General features: G+C 40.2%; 2 protein-coding genes across 4 annotated transcripts in view; one reads left to right on the top strand and one right to left on the bottom strand.

Annotated features, from left to right (window-relative positions):
• hip1rb (huntingtin interacting protein 1 related b) overlaps positions 1 to 2,862 on the top strand; it is a 179,631-nt gene extending 176,769 nt beyond the window's left edge. For both annotated transcript variants that reach the window (XM_070887784.1, XM_070887783.1), the window contains 2 exons: positions 1,461 to 1,655; positions 2,062 to 2,862. In XM_070887784.1, the coding sequence (XP_070743885.1) occupies positions 1,461 to 1,655; positions 2,062 to 2,112 (246 nt within the window). In that variant the 3' untranslated portion in view covers positions 2,113 to 2,862. The remainder of the gene's footprint in view (positions 1 to 1,460; positions 1,656 to 2,061) is intronic.
• A 9,443-nt stretch (positions 2,863 to 12,305) lies between these two features.
• The window catches only part of LOC139268926 (vacuolar protein sorting-associated protein 37B-like), a 32,832-nt gene continuing 24,669 nt past the window's right edge, over positions 12,306 to 20,468 (bottom strand). The window contains exons 3-5 of one of the 2 annotated variants that reach the window (XM_070887781.1): positions 17,031 to 17,077; positions 15,623 to 15,705; positions 14,297 to 14,490 (exon numbers count right to left, since the gene is read on the bottom strand). In XM_070887781.1, coding sequence (XP_070743882.1) covers positions 14,394 to 14,490; positions 15,623 to 15,705; positions 17,031 to 17,077 — 227 coding nt within the window. In that variant the 3' untranslated portion in view covers positions 14,297 to 14,393. Of the gene's footprint in view, positions 14,491 to 15,622; positions 15,706 to 17,030; positions 17,078 to 20,468 lie in introns of both variants that reach the window. The other variant, XM_070887780.1, reaches the window with a different exon arrangement.

Raw genomic sequence — 20,468 nt, 5'->3', positions numbered from 1 at the left:
TTTTTCTTAACAGCCTGGGATACATTTCATCTGGGACTGGGGGTTTATCCACTTTCAAAGCTGCTAAACCCCTTAATACCTACCCTCACTATGTTTAATTAATCCAATATTTCACATTCCTCCTCCAATTGCAATGTCTGCATCACCCCTCTCTTGTGAAAACAGACGCAAAGTATTAAGAACCATACCCACACCTTCTGCCTCCACACACAGATTACCTTTATAGGCCCTACTCTAAGTTATCCTTTTGCTCTTAATATATTTATAAAACATCTTTGGTTTTTATTTGATTTTACTTGCCAAAATGTTTTCATGCTCTCTTTGCTTTAATTTCCCTGCACTTCCTATACTCATGAATTTCTGCAGTATTGAGCCCTTGGTATGTCATAAGCCTCCCTTTTTTTTCCTTTATCCTACCCTGTATGTCTGTTGACACATTATTGTGTGTCAGACAGTAATGGTGATGGAGCACAGCGCTAACCTTTAAGAGTTACAACTTTGCAAAGACATTTACGAACCTAGTTTTCTCCAGGTACTTTTTAATTCTGTTGGATGTCCATGTGGAGATTATTGAAAATACAGAGTGAATGCAAACATTGGACTGAGCTCTGAATCTGAAACTCCAGTACTCCTCTCCCTCCCCCCCCCCCAACACTACCACAGGTTTCAATAGGATTTTATAAACACAAAGCATTTTATAGGAGTAATAGATTTAGTGTTGGTGAGGTAAAGGAATTTACTTTACACAGCCTCAAATGTCAAGAAAAATCATTAACCATTGCTAAAACAGACTTCCATTGCATTGTTAGAGGAGCTTGCTAGTACATGCTGCTGTGATAGAGATCGGATGACAGGGTCTCAGCACACTCTTACAACAGGCACTCTTCTGGTGAACATCACTAAAAGTAACTGCACTGCTTGCACATCTATTGCACAGTGAGATTAACCATCTGGATATCAATTTTAGAAATAAGAAACAAATGAATATTTAAAGAAAGGTTCACATCGAGGACACCTCCAGGTATCTAGAGTTCATCAGCATAAAACCAGTTTCCGATCTGTGGAATTGGTGGATTGGTGCTACTGCTGGATGTATTAGCTGGCCAGCAGCAAAACCTCATTACTGACATTTACAATTCCACCTCCCCCATCCCCCGCCTTGATACAACTCTGATCTTGTGCAACTTGACCACTGGCTTCAAAAAGCATTTGCCACATCCTTTTTCAATGTGATGCAATGAGGTAGTACGTGTTGAAATGCATGGTTTGCATCACTTGCCTGTGATATGATGATGCATGTCCCTTCCTCCTCCTCAAACAAAATCAGGTTTGCCAAAACATCTCATGAAACCATTGAGCCTTTAATCTGTGTTCAAAACCCCCCCCCCCCAGGAAGATTAGGTCACGGTACACGTAGTGCCCAAGATCACTACTAATTGCTTTCTTTGTTCTTCATTCAGGTGACAGTCTTGGAGCTGGAAAATAAACTGCAGCAGGAGAGAATGAAGCTGGGCGATCTACGGAAGAAACACTATGACCTGGGAGGAATATACGATGAAATATTGGAGGGTGAAAAGCCACCTTCTAAACCCGAGATTTCAAAGAAACCGACACTTTCCCATAAACCAAACATCGCAGCAAGAAAAGATACTGCGGCAAGTCTAGCCTCTTTCATTTAATAGTTGTACCTGTTTCTACTACAAGTAATTCCAGAAATAGGGTGAACATTTGTATCTGAGGCCCTGATTGAGGATTCTTTAAAGGTGTTAATTTTGAGTTGCTTCAGGATGTGGGTGAGATTGGCAAGAAAGACTTGTATTTATATAGCGCCGTTCACCACCTCGGACGTCCCAAAGCACTTGAGAGCCTATTACGTACTTTTGAAATGTACAATGTGTTGTAATGTAGGAAACGCTGCAGCCAATTTGCACACTGCAAGCTCCCACAAACAGCAATGCGCTACATTTATTTCCCAAACCTAGTCGCTCTAAGATAGTAGTAGGCTCATGTCCGGTTATAACCCTGACTTGAATACGATAATTATTCAATGTTATTTTGCAGCTAAATGCACCTGACCAGGTCTACGTTGCACATTTACGGAACCCTCAATAAGGAAATGTGCAGAGTGTGAAAATGGCTGCAGTGCGTTGGAACAGGGAACAAGGATTATCTCTACGCTGCTCACACAAGTCAAGCTCGTCAGATGGCAGTGTTACATTCCACAAACTTACTTGCTCATTTTATTAAGTGACTCATTTATCTGATCGCTCCCTGTCAAATTAAAATAATTTATGAAAAGTAAATTATAGGTGTTAATTTAACACAAAGAAATCACATTGTTAAACATCTATAAAATTGTTAAATATCTATAAAATTGTTCATGTGGGATTGAATGGGAAGAGATACAATAAGGCTACTGTCCTTGAAGTAACTATTCATTGCAACCTTTGTAAACAAGTCCGTCAAGAATCAGACTGTTATTGATTACACAAATGTCTTTTTTTCTAGAAAGATTTATCGTGTTCTGTACACTTGTGCATTTGCTGCTGGGACAGAATATTTGAGCATTTGCTGGAAAGCAACAGAAGTAATGAAATGTTAGTAAATAGTTTCAGAAGCTTTGTACATAGTTTCCCCAGAAATTATACTACATTTTTAGATTTAAATCTATAGAGCAAAGTCTTTTTGTATGTACAAGTGGACATTTTAATGGGTGTGGTGTATTTATTAGCAATAGTCAATGTTTCAGGATAGACAAGAATTTACCATATGAACAGTTGTTTTCAGCTATGTCGCTGAATTTCATGTATGAGAAGCCTATGAATTTTAGACGTGAAATTTGAAATAAACATGAACACTTAATGTGTATTTGTTTATTATATGTCTGATGTGGCTGTGGTCAGTGAAGATACCTCTAAACTTGGTGACATTGTATCAGAGTAGTTTTCATGGCTATGCTACCGAAACCACCTTTAACACTGTGTCATTGATTCCAAGGCTGTTGCTGTGCTATGTATAACTGCCTGTTGGACATAAACTCTTGGGTGAATTGAAATAGTCTTCAACATTAGCAAAACCAAAACAATAATTTTTGGTTCTTGCCAGTACTTATGTCACTGGTTCAAGCTCCATCAGCCACCTGGTTGCTTACTCCAATGGTTTGCAACCTTGGTGTCCCGCTCACCCCACAGCTAACCTTCCTACCCCACAACCAATCAGTTGCCATGGTTACAATTCATGCTCAAGGCATTTTCCATCAGCAGCCCCACACACCCTATGAACTAAAATGTGTAGCCGTTGGGTGCAGTGAATGGAATCGTGTTCTATAGGAGTAATAATTACCCTTTTCTCAAGTTCCAGACGAGCTGCTGAGTGTCCATTTCTCTCCTGATCACTTTGTTGGGTGAAAAAAACCCATGCTGACCAACCATAAATATCAAAATAAACTACAAACCTTATTGTAAGAGTCACATTTGTACTGAAGTAAAATAAACGAGGGGCAATACTGTATTTAACTTTCAATCAAAATAACAAGTTTTTGGATTTTCAGTCTTTCAACTGAGGCCTTTGATGAATGTGGGGAAAGCCTACCTTTATCCTCACTCAAAACATTGTAAAGTTACAGAGGCAGGAGAAAGTTTCTATTGCAATTTAACATGCAGCTTCAGGCAGGATTGCCTGTCTCTCCCTCACAAACACACATACACCTCTCTGTGTCAGTAAGATCCCACATCTAGTCAATCCCTAAGGTTGCATTATTCTACTTCTGGAACATTGCTCTGTTGTGCCTTCTCTCTCCCTCTGCTCTTGAAATTGTAGCCTATAAATTCAGCATCTGTTAATTCGATTTCTTTAATACTCTCATCAAACTCTCAACTCTTCACACCAAACTAATGAATTCAGAACTGTACATCTCGCTTTCCCTTGGATACGAACTCTGACCCACTAATCACCCACATCCTTGCCGAGCATCACTGGCTCCCCAATTCATCAAATGTAAAAAGCTTTTTCTTCATTATCAAATAACTCCACTGACCTTACCCGAGTGAATATCAGCCACGTCGCCATCCATTACTCAGCACTCTGAGTTGGGGATGTGAAGGTGTCAGCTTAAAACAGCAGCTGCTGCACTTTTTGTGCTGTGTAAGTGGACTGGCTCATGTTTCTGTTGCATTGCTGGGGAGGGGATGAAGAAACAGCAACGCCCCAGGGCAGGAGCGCGACTGTTCGCTTTCAGTTAGGATGAGGCAGAGATGGTTTAGACAAGGGATGCTATTGTTGGTTGGAGGGGACCATCAGAAAGCAGCTATCTGAAAATTGACTTTAGTAACTTCAGCCTTCTGACTTTGACTCTTGCCAGAAACTTTGGGGGTGAATGTGAGCATGAGGTTCGCCTGCTCGTCTGCTGTAACTTTGGTGGAAGAGCCACGGAAACCCTGGGAAAACAGCGCACCTGAAGTTTCTGTGGCTCTTCCAGCAAAGTTACGCCAGTCATGTTGGAGAAACCCTGCAGCAATTGACCCCCTTTGTGCCTTAAGCACCTGATCCCATTCCCCCACCTGTGTGCTTGCCGAGATGCAACCGAAAGATGTATAATCTCAGTGCTCTGCTCCAGAGCTGAACTTCAACCCCCCACATCCAGTCCATCACCTACACTGTCAACGGCCATAGAAGAAAGCAGACCAGCAGAGTGAAACAAAAGTAAAACATCCCATCACTACAACAGTCAGAAAGGAGATGGAAACAACCTTAAAACTTGGATGTGCACAAAACAGTAAATATTCTGAATGATTACTTCCTCCAAGTAGTCACAAGGGGTGATGGCCCTCTACAGAGATAACCCAAGCAAAATCAATTACTTCAATGTAAATGCCCGAGACAAGCTTAAAAAAAGGCTCAAGTCTCCAAGGATAGGTGGTACTTATGGCAGAGAAAAACTGGGGAGGTCTGTGAGGCACTGCCAATCATTACGAGGGAGTCACTGGACACTGGTGAGCTACCAGTAAGTTAGAAACAGGCTATGCTCATGGTCATAAATACAGCCACAAAATGAGATGTACTGGACCACAGGGAACAAATACCACTTACTTGCTGAAATGTATATACACGTCAAATGACAGCCAAATTCAGGTTGAGGAACTTCTAAACCTGGATGTTTGCCCACTCTGATCCATTCCGTAGCTTATTCTCTCTGCCTAGTCTGATTTAACCCCCTTTGAGAAGCTTATAAAGATATCGTTTTCTCCCTCCTCTCCTGATCCCACTTAGAATGGGTGGTGGTTGTCCTCCAGTATCCCACTCAAACCAAAAGTCTGCACGAGTGAAAATCAGGAAATCCTGTTTTGTACTGACGATTTAGTAGGAATTTTACACCACCCTCTTCCCTTAAAGTGCCTCAAGAGTAAGCATCTAGAGAGATTACAACACAGGAAGTTGAGCTTGATCCTGTCCTCACATGCATTTCCAGCAGCGATCAATGAATACTCGTCAAAAGCAGGAAACCTGGCCACTGCTTCCTCCCTCACCCTAAGCTTGTGAGGCCAGCCCTTAAACCCACCCAAGATCAGTTAACACAGCACAGACCAAAGATCAAACACGGGGCCTTCTTCCTGGTCTATACATCTTAGCTATTTACTACATTAACCAGCTGATCCGTTGAGAATGTCCCTCCCGAGACCCAACTTCACGGGACACTGGGATACTTAAAACTTTTCTATCAATGCCACAGCTAGTTGTTTAAAAAAAAATCCAGTCAATGTTCTTCCAGACGGTCCTTGCATAGGAACCGAGAGGCACATGGAAATTGATGTGGGAGAGGGATGGACACTTTCCCTCGTCCTGTGAAATTATGAAACTGCTCCTCTCACAAACAGCACGTGCCAAATTTACTTCACATTCAATTCCATATAAAATAAGATATATATTTTCTTCCAAAAATGAGGTGGAAATTTCTTCCCTATCTTTGGTAAGCCACTGCTGCTTTGATCGACTGTATGGCTCCACAGTAAGCATTTACCCATTGAGCCACTGAGGGGAGCTATTTCTCTAATTTATATAACATTTCAATATATAGGCTTATAATGTACAGCACAGCATCTGTAATGATTTAAAACCTGTCAGTTTCAGCAGTGGAATTGGGTTAGTGAGGTGCTGTCCCATGTTTAAATCCTGGTCAGTGCTGAGCGAGCCGCTCTGTCAGGTAGTGGAACTGTTATAATTGGCCCGAGTGCCCCTCGGCATAGTCTAGGCTGATCAGATCCTTACCCAATGTTCACATCAGTTTCCAACAGTGATCACTCAGTCCAATTGTAACACCCACTGCACACATCCCCCGCCCTTCATTATCAACAACGGACTCTACACCACCAATCACTCGTACTCTGGGATTCGGTTTCTAAACTTCTCTGCCTCATCACCCCACCTTCAAAAAAAATTACAAAGTTTATCTTTTTGATCATGTATTCAGTCACCTCCCAACTGCCTGAACAGTTTCCACTGCTCAAGTTGCAAAGTGCATTGGCTTACAGTTATAGAATCATAGAAATTTACAGCACGGAAGGAGTTCATTTTGGCCCATCGTGTCCGCGCCAGCCGACCAGGAGTTATCCAACCTAATCCCAATTTCCAGCTCTTGGTCCGTAGCCCTGTAGGTTATGGCACTTCAAGTGCACTTCCAATTATTTTTTAAATGTGGTGAGGCTTTCTGCCTCTACCACCCTTTTAGGCAGTCAATTCCAGACCACTACCACCCTCTGGGTAAAGAAATTTCCCCCATCTCCTCTAAACCTCCCCCCATTTATTTTAAATCTATGCCCCCTGGTTATTGACCCCTCCGCCAAAAGAAACAGGTCCTTCCCTATATTCTATCCAGGCCCCTTCATAATTTTATATACCTCCATCAGGTCTCCCCGCAGCCTCCTCTGACCCAAAGAAAACAGATCCAACATCTCCAATCTGTCCTTATAGCTAAAATTCTCCAGTGCAGGCAACATTCTTGTAAATCTCTTCTGCATCTTTTCCAGTGCAATCACATAGTTTCTGTAATGTGGCGACCAGAACTGCACACAGTACTACAGCTGCGGCCTAACCAGTATTTTATTCAGTTCAAGCATAACGTCCTTGCTCTTGTATTCCATGCATCGACTAATAAAGGCAAGTATTCCATATGCCTTCTTAACCACCTTATCTACTTGGCATGCTACTCTCAGGGATATGTGGACTTGAACTCCCAAGGTCCCTTTGTTCCTCTACACTTTTCAATGTCCTACTATTTAATGTGTATTGCCTTGTCTTGTTGGAACTCCCCAAAATGCATTACACCTCACAATTGTCCAGTTCGAATTCCATTTGCCATTGTACTGCCCACCTGATCAGTACATTGATATCTTCTCGCAGACCGCAGCTTTCTTTTTCACTATCAACCACACAGCTTATTTTAGTTTCATCTGCAAACTTCTTAATTATACCCCCTACATTCAAGTCCAAGTCATTGATCTATACCACAAAAAGCGAGGGACCCAGCACCGAGCCCTGTGGAACCCCACTGGATACAGCCTCCAGTCATAAAAACACCCATCAACCATTACCCTTTGCTTCCTGCCTTAGCCAATTTTGGATCCAATTTGCCACTTTACCCTGGATCCCATGGGCTTTTACTTTCATTACCAGTCTGCCATGTGGGACCTTATCAAAAGCTTTGCTAAAATCCATATACACTTCATCATACACACTGCCCTCATCGACCCTCCTGGTTACCTCCTCGAAAAATTCAATCAAGTTAGTCAGACACGACCTTCCATGCTAACTGTCCTTGATTAATCCATGTCTTTCCAAAAGAAGATTTATCCTGTCCCTCAAGATTTTTTCCAATAATGTTCCCACGACTGAGGTTCGGCTGACTGGCCTGTAATTATTCTGTCTATCCCTTTTTAAACAAAGGTACAGCATTAGCAGTCCTCCAGCACCACATCTGTAGCCAGAGAGGATTGGAAAATGATGGTCAGAGCCTCTGCTATTTCCTCCTTTGCTTCTCAACAGCCTGGGATACATTTCATCTAGGCCTGGGGATTTATCCACTTTCAAAGTTGCTAAGCCCCTTAATATTTCCTCTCACTATATTTATCTCATCTAATATTTCACACCACTCCTCCCTCATTGCAAAGTCTGCATCGCCCCTCTCGTGAAAACAGATGCAAAGTATTCATTAATAATCATACCCACATCTTCTGCCTCCACACACAGATTTCCTTTATTGTCTCCAATAGGCCCCACCCTTTTTCTCATTATCCTCTTGCTCTTAATGTATTTATAAAACATTGTTGCGTTTTCCCTGATTTTACTTGCCAACATTCTCTCATGCTCTTCATGCTCTCTTTGCTTTCCTGATTTAATTGCACCCCTGCACTTTTTATACTCCTCTCAAGTTCTGCAGTATTGAGTTCTCACTATCTGTCATAAGCTTCCCTTTTTTTCTTTATCTTGCCCTGTATGTTCTTTGACACCCAGGGGGCTCTAGATTTGTTAGCCCCACCCTTTTTCTTTAAGGGAATATACTTGCTCTGTATCCTCAGGATCTCCTCCTTGAATGCCTCCCACTGCTCGGACACTGATTTACCATCAAGTAGCCATTTCCAGTCCACTTTGGCCAAATCGCATCTCAAGCTCAACAAAATTGGCTTTACCCCAATTGAGTACTTTTTTTCCTGGTCCACCTTTGTCCTTTTCCATAACTACCCTAAATCTTACTGAATTATGATCACTAGCACCAAAATGTTCTCTCAGTGAAACCCCTACCACCTGCCCCTCTTCATTCCCTAAAACTAAGTTCAGAACCGATCCCTCCCTAGTTGGGCTTGCTACATACTAGCTAAAAAAGTTCTCTTGAATGCATTTTAGGAATTCCTCACCCTCTATACCATTCACACTACTTTCCCCCCAGTTATTAGGGTAGTTGAAATCCCCCAACTATTACAGCTCTACAGTTTTTGCACTCGGCAGCAATTTGTCCACATATTTGTTCTTCTATCTCCCTGACTGTTTACGGGTCGATAGTACACTCCCAGTAGTGTGATCGCGCCCTTTTTGTTCTTCTATTCAACTCATATGGCCTCGTTTGATGACCCCTCTAACATATTGCGGGCGGGTAAGTGGAGCTGAGTCCACGGCCAGATCAGCCATGATTTTGTTGAGTGGCGGAGCAGGCTCGAGGGGCTAGATGGCCTACTCCTGTTCCTAATTCTTATGTTCTTATATCATCTCTTCTCACAACTGTAATTGTTTCTTTAATTAATAATGCAACCCCCCCTCCTTATCCCATCTGAAACTCTAACCAGGAATGTTGAGCTGCCATACGTGCTCGTCTTTCAGCCATGACACAGTAATAGCTATATCATACTCCCCAAGTGTCTATCTGTGCTCTCAGCTCATCTGCCTTATTACCTTTACTCCTTGCATTGAAGTATATACCATTTTGTGGTGCCAAACTTTCTTCTTGTCTATTTTCCAGCCCTGTTTCCTCGGTCTCCCAAATTCACTTTCTACTTTTCTGCTGCCCAATTTTAGCTTTGCTTTTCTCCTTACTGAATCTATTCTCCAGTTCCCATCCCCTTCAAGTTACTGTAAACCCTCCCCAACAGCATTAGCAAACCCTCCTGCGAGGATACTGGTCCCAGCTCTGTTGAGATGCAACCCATCCGGCTTGTACGGGTCCCACCACCCCCAGAAACAGTTTCAATGCTTCAGGAATCTAAAGTCCTCCCGCCTGCACCATCTCTCAAGCCACGCATTAATCTTCTCTATCCTCCTATTCCTGTACTCACTAGCACGTGGCACCGGCAGTAACCAAAGATTACTGCCTTTGAGGTCCTGCTTTTTAATCTCTCTCCTAGCTCCCTAAACTCTGCCTGCAGGACGTCATCCCTCTTTCTACCTATGTCATTGGTACCGATATGGACCATGACCTCTGGCTGTTCACCCTCTCCCCCCAGAATGTCTTGCGGCCTCTCGGTGACATCCTTGGCCCTGGCACCAGGAAAACAACATACCATCTGGGAGTCACGCCTGCGGCCGCAGAAAACCTGTCTGCTCCCCTGACTATCGAATCCCCTACCACTATTGCTCTTCCACTCTTCTTCCTCTCCCTTATGCTGCTGAGCCACCCGTGCTGCCGTGGACTTTGCTCTGTCTGCACTCCCCAGAGGCACCATCGCCCTCACCAGTCCTCAGGAAAGAATACTGGTTGGAGAGCAAGATGTACTCAGGGGACTCCTGCACTACAATGCTAGTCCTCCTCTTCGATCTGGTTATCACCCATTGCCTCTCTGCCTGCACACTTTTAAGCTACAAGGTATCATAGAAATAAAAGTTGCTGAAATCACAAACCATCAATTTATGGACCCTATGAGGGAGAGCGGGAACAAAAGATTTATGTAAATGCACATATACATTAACAATGTCTGTATTTTCTAAGTTTAAAAGTTTCGCAAAAGACTAGATATTAGCAATTACAAATTACAGCAACAAGTATCAGTATTTTAATTGCAATGAGTTATGTGCACTCTTCATACCATCCCATAGTGAATCATAGCCTTTATAAATGACCCAATTTGACTGATCACTTTTGTGCCAACCACCACAAGGCAGAATTTCAACATCCCATTCATATGCATGATCAAGCAGAGAAAAATGATCTGTGTTTTAGACTCTAGTCAAAGACAATACCCCCTTTGTACTGAGGCAGCACATCTAAGGCTATTTGAAAATACTTGTTTTCTAACATATTAAAGAACTGAAAACAAGCAATTTACTGTGACTTTGTAGAAACTGTATATAGCGGATTAATTTTAATTAAAAAAATTGGATGCAAGAAATGTCAGTCTTGATAAGTTAACAATTAACCTTTAGCACAAAAATGGGAGTAAATATATATGAATTACAATAAATTCAGTATTGCTACTGTATTATAGCCAGGAATTTGTGTAACTATTTTCATGAAATAAGGCACTCTTTTAATAAAGAAGGACAAGTATTTTAACAATGAAATTTAGAACTGTAATGTTAGACTTTGGTCCACAATTTGCAAGTTTTGAAGCGATAACAGGGCAGGGATCTCCAAGTTTTCAATAAAGATGCCCCCTTTTCAAATTCAATTCACATAAATAAGCATGAATTTAATGCAAATAAAAGGTAGTGGGACCACAGCCATGATAAATAAGGTAGGGATAATAATCTTCAATTTTGATGTCCTTTTCCCCTAAAGCTGGTGGAAAGCTTTGTAGATAACAAAAGTTTAAAAAGCATACGTCCCCTGCTGTTTTGCTTCTACAGGGATTATACAATGAGAGTGGGCAGCAGCTGAAGGTGTTAAATAATAACAGGGAAATCAGTGTTAGATCCTTAAACATGATTGCTGTTTAAATAAAAATTATAAAAAAGGTCTTCAAATTATCATAGCTAATGACCTTTTAACACTTAAAATTCCATTGAGAATGGAAATGCAGTTGCTAAACATTTAACAATTCCTATTTTACACAATTTTCACAAACATATTGATAAAGCCAGGATTTTCATTTTAAATCTTGATTTTGGATGAAAAATGTAGAATTCAACATCTATTTCATTCACAGAAAATGCAAACAGGTGACACTTTGTTAATGTCTACTTCAGTAAATCTACTCACTTGTCAGGTATTTAAAGTTGACCATTGAATTTAGTGCTTAAAGGGAGATCCAACTCAATTCATGACTCATGGTAATTAGAGGCACCATTGTTTACTGATAACGTAGAATTGAAATTAGAGACGTAGGAAAATGGATACAGAACATTGGATTTTATTAATAGAACATGATTAAAATATTCTGAGGTAACTTTCGGTAGCTCGCCACCACAACAATCATTAGTAACAGCAGTTATGAACTATAGACTTCACAAAAAAATTGTTGTGTCAAATTAGTTTTTTTTTTAAAAACAATTGAAATCTGAGTGTTGTGGTAGGCACATCGTTACCAGCTATTATAAAAGGTGTTTTCAGTTATTGACGAAAGAAGAATTGCAGCAGACACTTAATCTTGGGGCCCTTTCAAGACAACTGAAACAATTTGACCAAGTTGTCCTACAAATCATCCTCAAAAGCAAATTGCTCAATTGTAGGATTTAAAATGTTGCTACATAACTCGACTGAGCTGTAAATGACAAATATGCCAAAGAAACTTTGCAACTCAATGTGCAATTTCAGGATCACAAGGAAACACGGTTCAGAGAAGATTGGACTTTGTCATTTGCAATAGAACATTTTTTCACACAAGGAGTCATCTCGCCACCAACTGTGTTCATTTTTAATATTAACATTGTGATTACAATCATTTAATCTCAATTTCAACATACCGTACACTGCTACCTATTTAAATAAAGTGAAATATTCTGATTACCTGCAACACTCCCTCTCCCCTTCTCCCCCAAAACATACATTTTATATGAAAACTTGTGCTACCCACATGAGCATCACAAGCTTACAAAGTAAAACATTCCCCACTGTCCCTTATAACCAATATTGCTAAGGCACATAACATACATGTATTCTGGACTCCATATTCAGCCACAGATGATACCTTGAGTCACGAGTCTGCAAATAAATGAAGCAGCCCATCTGTTTTTACCCCTGAATGGAACTGCTCATTGATCAGATATAATGGATAAAATGTGTAGTACAGGATTACAAATTTTCTAATAATGTGATGGAACAGGGTTATCCAACTCTCTTCCTGTAGTTTTTTTTTTTAAAAACTCTACCCATTTTCACAATTTAAAAAAAGTTTCGTCACAATGGAAAACAGTTGACGAAATAGAATCCAGTTTCTGAATTTCACGAGACAAAAGTTGTGGGAGATCATGTTTTAAAACAGAAGATAGAAATGAGTCGTGGGTGGGAGTGCATGAGCACCTGATATACGTCCCACCCGATATTCAGATCCATTGACCTCAATGGCAGGATGTGCAACAGGCAGCTGATGCGACATCGCCCATTTTGCGTGATATCGGATCAGATGAATTTCTACTCCTAGTTTTTTTTTTAAATTAAAGCTTAAAGTCAAATGTGGCAAAACAGAATAAGGTAACTGTGTATTTTGTAGTCGTAAGGTCTGTGGCGTTTTAAGTGGTTTGTACATGTATTAACAAGACAATCTAATATTTCAGGTATTTTGGCTAAACCTGTTTGACTGATCACAGCATAACATTTAAGTGAAATATGACCAGGATTCAATAAATCTACTTCATTAATGTTGAAATAAATGAAATACAATGAAGTCCCCCTTCCCTTCAAAATGGTAAAATTCAGCAGAAAGTTTGAGAAAAGTACACCCAATTATACAATCACATAGGCATACATTTTTAGAGTCCTCAATATACAAATCAGCCCCCTCTTCTATAGAGATGAAAACAGCTAGGCTTATGAGACCTTCAACGATTACACAGTCTATGCCTACGGTCAATCAGTGTATAAAACGGGAAAAATGTAATTTTTCAGAAATAAACTCAGTTCTAAATGTGAATTAGTAAAATAAGTTTCCATAAGCCATGTGCTACTGGACTGTTGCTAAGTTTTAATGATCTTCATGTATCAGCATTTGTATTTTTTTTGCAGAGATTTCTTTTTGCATCAGTTGATTCTAGTGAATTTCCACTAAAGGTCTCTATCCAAAAAGTGCAATGGATTCAAAATAGTTTTCTTTAAAAATTGAAAGATTACGGTAAAAGGCCCTGTTACATTTCAAACATTCTATCCAAAAGTGTTCACACAAAATAGAACTTTGCGGCTGTACACAATTTTCTGAAATTCTTAATGAAAAGTTGCCATGTAGGAGCAAACTTCTATTTCGCAGTCTCCTAACAAATGTAGTACTTCCCCCTCAAAGAAATACAGATCGCAGACACTGAACATTTCAGCAGAATTTAAAGCACCTATGCACAGAAGAATGTAGTGGACCCCATTCCATAAGATTACTGCAAAATAAAGCCTGCTTGAGGAGGACGTTGTCCAGCTTTCTGAGCGACTGGTGGAGGACAAGGTGGCCTGTACTGTAGTGAATAACCTAACTGAGATGTGAAACTTGGAGCACTGTTTCCTGATCTTGGTGGAATAGGAGGGAAAGGAGCAACTGGGTAAGGAGGGACTGATCCTGTTCCCAGGTCAGCACTTGTAAATGGAGTGGGGCAGGCTCCCGTTTGAGAGGGTGGGGGTGGTGGCACCCTCCGAGGCACAACCGTGGGAGTGTTAGATTCCGTAGAGTTGGTATTCTGATTTGTCTGTATTGGCTCAGGTTGCTTCTGTAGCTGTGGTAACCGTGCCTGAGTCAGCCTCGGTCCTTTTATGACAATCTCTTGCAGCTTCTCAATTTTCACCCGCCGCTGATGTGCAAGTTTCCGTTTATTCTGATACTGGTCAATGAACACATCCAAGGGTACTTCACCATCCAGAAAGTCCTTTGCCATGATCTGAAAATGAGAGATTAAAATAATTAATAGTTTGATTTATTTTATATTAACGTTTCACATATTTTATGTTACAAGATGATTATATTTATATACCCCATACTGAAAGGAAACCGTTTAAAAGTTAACAGATTCCTTCATATAAAAAGATTTTACCACTGGGTTTAAATCACATCAGAGCCACCAATTCTTCACTGAAAATCTCTACCACCAGATACATTAAAGTCATTAAACAAAAAGAATAATGCAGTAATGCATTAGTTTAATCAGCAGTCAACATCTTGTGTTAAGCTATGCTTGGACTATTTGTTTTGGCCCACATGCATGCCATTTGCTTAGCTAAGTGAAGACAGTATATTTGTTTGTGAATAATTTCAAATGAGGAGCAAGGTTAGAGTTTTCGTTGAAGACAATTTTCCTCATTCTCCTAATTCAGTATGGTTTCCCTACATAAAGTTTCCTTTCTGCTTGTGTAACATCTAATTTCTCACTCATTGCAATGGAACTAATAAGATCATTTGTGTCATTGCCGGTATATGCGCTGTGGAGCTGGTTGCTGCCTCCTTGAGCAAGGCAGAACTGAGAATGCATACTTGATCAAAAACAAAATATAAAGCTGAATGGGAGAGCCCCCCCCCCCCTCGGTCACAGCTCAAAACAACAGCACTCTTACATGCCTTTAAAAAAAATACAAAGCAGCAAAATATTCCATTTGTATGTGGAAATAATAATTTTTTGTTCTTCAAATGCAGTATCGACATAATAGTTTTGTCTTTATTAAGCTGTCTTTTTTTTCTTCTATGTAGTTTCTACACAATCAGTGGATGGTAGAAATCTGAACTTCAGATGAAGTGTCAACAGTCCACTTGACAAAAAAGAGCATCACAGCTTAACTTGATCCTACTCTCACCCAACATCTCATACACTTCCACCTAAACTTGTTGGATTAGGAACACGGTGAATATTTTTCTGCTCCCTAGCCCAGGGACACCAAACCCAACTGTGCTCAGTCAACTGAGTAAACAAAAGATTTTCAGTTTCGGACTTTCCTCAGTGACGTAACCCATGGTACAGATATTCACTGAGCAAACAACTTAATTTGCAATGTAAAGTTTGAATCACGAGAAATATTTACCTCAGTTTCCTCTTCAATTTTTGCTCCTTCTGTTTGCAGGAGTGCAAGAAGTATGTCCAGGGAAGAACTACTGGATTGACTATCTGTGGAGGGAATAATAATTCTTTCAGCATCACAATTTTTCATAAACCAAGAAGCTATATTTTAAAGAGTATAGTTAATAGATCAAAACAATGTCATCTGCATTTAAAGCAACACCTCTGAGCTTCAAAGATTGAATTCTGTAATCATTTTAAAAATATAGAATTAACTGCCTTTTCCCTGGGTGAATGGCATGTAATATAGAGCAGCACTAGAAATGTAGAAGTTTACAGCACAGTACAAAGCTATTCAGTCATATTAGCTGACTCTTTGCCAGGAAAATCCAAAATGAATCCCACTACCCTGCTCGCCACCATAGCTCTATACGCTCCTCTGCTTCAAGTGTTTATTTACTTTTCCCTTAAAAGATGCAATGGTCTCTGCCTCAACCACTGTCAAAGCCTCCCATGCGCGAACTCATTACAGTTCTCATCCTTAGCACCAGCGTGATGAATCTACACTGTACGTTCTTTTCTATGCCTTTAATGTCCTTTCTATAACAAGGTGGCAAAAACTGCACAGTGGAACTATAGTTAACTATTGCCTTGCACAAATTCATCTTGTACTAGCCAATTTCCCATGGAGCTACACACAGGAAGCTGAGACCAAGCGTAGGCTTTAAAATGGTTTCATAGTGAAATGTAGTAGGTGCCTTAAAACAAATAGATGCAAAAGGGAAAGATAGATCAAATAGAAGGCACAATGAAGAGTTAATCAGAGTCCAGATTATTTTGATCAAATTCTTCACAAAAAAAGTGGGTGTATTTTCCCGATCTCAGCAGTTACAATAATTGTGTTGGATTTCTAAATTTCTCTTTCCCGGGATCTCAAAGCAATTAGAGGGAATAAAGCAGTTACACGCCTTGAGTGGTGCTTGTTTTTTTGTAATTGCAGCTTCAATTTCTACTGTTGAAAATTGCGTGCAGCTGGTTGAGGGTCCATTATCAGAGTAAACATAATTCTGTTTAGCAAGAAGATACAATAATATTATTGTATCAATAGATTGTTTTCCTGGCTAGCACAAGTTTAATCTATGATACGCTGTACAATATTTTGCTCAGCCTGACCTCCACAGTTGGAAACTATGTAAAATGTTCTGACAATGTTGGGAAATGCCTTTGTAACAGCCAACTTGGTACTTGTACAAAGAACGGTTTTCACTATCTGCACATCGGCTCTAAAAACATTTGCATGGGGTGATAGGAGGTAGGTTCATGCAAATGATTCTGAATGAAGTATCAATCTTAGTTATGGTATTGTGAGGAGGTGCTAACAGATACCAACATTACCTAGAAGGGATAGTAGTTGATAAGGCACTGAGACATACCTGGAAGCAGATTACCCACCTTTCAACAAGTGGTGGTGAATGGAAATCTAGAAAAAGTGAAAAAAATACTTTCTACATCATGTTATTTGAAAAAGAAAACAAGCAGGCCCAGCCAGAACATTGGTTCCCTCACTGAATGACCCTCAGGATTTTTTAAATCACTTCAGTTGATTACTGTACACATTACAGCAATCTAGGCCCACTTAACTAAACTGAAGATCAAAGTACATTGCAGAATAGGCAAGTTTTCTTTCAGACGTTTGATCAAGCAGTTGTTTTTATTACATGCTTATAACAGTTGAGTTAATGACAAATCGACTGATTCACAATTTCTCCTCAATAGCACTGCTCACCTCTGCTGGATACATGGTAGGAAGCAGGTTCGCATGTGCAATATTCCAGAGTTATTCATCATTGATTAGTACCCTGGACTACCAGAACTAATCAATGGTATTCCTGTATCAGACACACACGGTCTTGCTAATTGTTTTCTCTATGAATTGGGCTATGGTCACTGGATTTACTCCAAGTTATTAAACAATTCATTAACTAGTGTAACAAAGGTGTACTCAATATTTTCCTCCAATTCCCCTAGAATTTGTTGATTTCTCCTACCAAATGTCCTCCTTCACTCCAAACAGACCATGTCTAATTTTGGTTACTTAAATTATTTTATATAATTCTTTATTCTCTTCATGCATATCACCCTCTTCTGTCCAGCTATGTGCCAAATTTCTGCTTTCACATTCACAGATTGCAGATGTTTCAGGTCCATATAAATCTATGCAGTCTTCCAGACCAACAGTCTTGGGTAGGAGCAGATGTGACTCCAAAAACAGCTGGGGATCATCAGCCCAAATGCTGTGATCTTAATTTGAACAGTCAGCAAAACAATTTTATTTAAGCACAAGATGTTACTGTCTTCATCAATATATGATAGTGATAATGTGAAGAACTACAAACAATCCCATTATTGATTAACAATTTGACTTTATATCAAAAAGCATACAGACTGCACTGCAAATCATTTTGTAAACAAGAAAACACTCCTGTGGTTCACAATTGCTTCCATTACTAGCAGATGTTGCGTTTTGTTCCGTTCCTTCAATTTAGTTTCTTTTCGCTGGTGTTTAATCACCAATTTTCTCCCCTCTCCCTGACATTGCCTTCTAGTTGGGTTTCAGCTTCAATGGCACAGTATCAGTATCTTGCCAAAGTGGCCATTATTCACGTGAAGCGCATTGGGACATTTCACTGCTTTAAAAGCGCTATATAAAGACAAGTTGTTGTTGTTGTCAGTCTTGACAGGAGTCAGGTGGTTATTTCACTGCGTGGGGCATCACAGCAGAGCCTGGTTATATCCTCAACTGATGTCTACACCGCACATTTCCAGCATGGGTTGCTGGACAGCCATCGGGAGCAACTGATTTTCTTCTCTTCAGCTTGGGGGTGCCGAGAGCAATTGTAGTAGTCCTACTGCTGCCCTGGCTATCTCAGTACAGGATGGAGGTTTAACCAAGGACCTTAACTCATTTCCATTTAACTTTAATAAATTACATGGCCTCTGAATGCAAGTATGTATCCTGAAAACAAAAATTAACATCTCCACTTTGGTTGCAGTTAAAAAGTTAGTCAGTTTATAAAGTCTTGATACAGTATAAACCACACCTTGAATATGATATCTAGTTCTGGTGACTAAGAGGGTTACATTGAAGCACTCGAGGTAATGCCAAGAGCCATGACACTGATCCCTAGTGTAAAATGTGAGTTATGAGGAAACACGGATACTTTTCAGGAAAAGGGAACAGAGGTATACAGATGGTTAAGGGTATGGAAAAGGTAAACCGTACTTTATATTGAGTGCGAGAGAGAGCGAGAGTGAGAGAGGATACAAAGTCAAATTAGTAAGAGGTAAATTCAAGGTCATTCGTCAGTAAAATCTTCACGAAGTGTGATCATATGGAGTGGACTCCAGGTAGAAAAAAATGAAAATTCTGGAATCCTTTAATAAGATGTTGAACTGAGGGGAATTAACCATCTTTCTATATGGATGAATTATAAGCCAAATGGCCTTCCTCATCTGTAGTTATCTTGTGATCTTCAAAACTAGTACCAATTTGGCAGCTTATGACACGAAGAGCCAACAGTTAACCAGACCAGTGCAGGGTGGCATTTAATAGCCACTAAAAGATGCCAAAAGCAGCTTTAGACAACAGGTACTCTCAAGGTCTCTGGATGCCCACTGCACCATCACTATATGAATCACACATACCTCACAGTTTTGAAAACAGCTCTATGGATTTTCAGTTTAAACAGTTTATACAAACAGGAACTTTCATCAGCAAAATTGGAACCAAAAAAAAAAGATTTCTGTAACCAGCGGCCATTGAACAGTGTGTAAAAAATGTTGTTTGGATTCAGCTGTTATACCCCTACGCAGTGAAACAAACTGCCAAACATTACTGTCTAGGTGCCACTCTGGAAATCCCGTTGCCCTGGCTGAATCAGCTAACTCAGCAGAGACGGAGAATTAAATCTGGGATTATCTGGTCACTGTGGCTGCTTGGTAATCTTTACCAACAGATCCAGAGAGATTAACAGTTGTTTTTCTTTTAAAGGAATTAATCATATTTACAGCGCCACAGATCAACACCAAGTCAAATTATTGTTTTCAATACTATTCAGCCCTGCACCTAACTAAATCATATAAACAGGGCTACTACACAAAACAAGGGCACTACACAAAAAAAGTAGTTTGAAGATGGTGTGCATAGTTCTTGCATGTCCACACTATCGAGTGTGTAACTGGATATGAAAGATACAATCCAATCATATCACAACTCAAGATGTCCTTTCAGGATCCATATGCTAAACACAAGGGAAATCTCAGGATTTTATAATTTGACTGCACTTGCTTAAAAACGGATGACTGCGGGTGTCACCCATGCTGGCAGATTTTTGTTCACAGCTGTGTCATCTTGGGCAAATCTCAGTCACCTCTTAGCAACAGATTCAGAGCATCGCTGGTGCAGTGCTGTGAGCAGCACGTTTCTCCTTGCTCCACCCTGCCACAGGCTGGTGTGTAGTATCATCCAGAAACTTCTCATTTGTTTCTGTTCACTTCAGGTTTCCATTCATTTCATTGGGACAAACTACAACTGATGCTACAAAATAAGTTTTAAAAAAAACCTCCTTCAATCTTATTAAAATAAATCCCAGGATCCATCACTGTACATTGGGTAGATAGGACCAATACTCTCTGGATGAGAGGTGATCTCACTGAAACACAAGATTCTCAGGGGGATTGACAGGGTATATGTTGTTTCCCCTGGTTGGAGAATCTAGAATTAGGGGTCACATCCTCAGGATAAGGGGTCGTCCATTTAAGACGGAGATGAGGAGGAATTTCTTCACTCAAAGGGTTGTGAATTTTTGGAA

Source organism: Pristiophorus japonicus, chromosome 8 (genome assembly GCF_044704955.1).
Source record: "Pristiophorus japonicus isolate sPriJap1 chromosome 8, sPriJap1.hap1, whole genome shotgun sequence".
NCBI lineage: Eukaryota > Metazoa > Chordata > Chondrichthyes > Pristiophoridae > Pristiophorus > Pristiophorus japonicus.
This window is presented reverse-complemented; position numbering and strand designations above follow the sequence as displayed.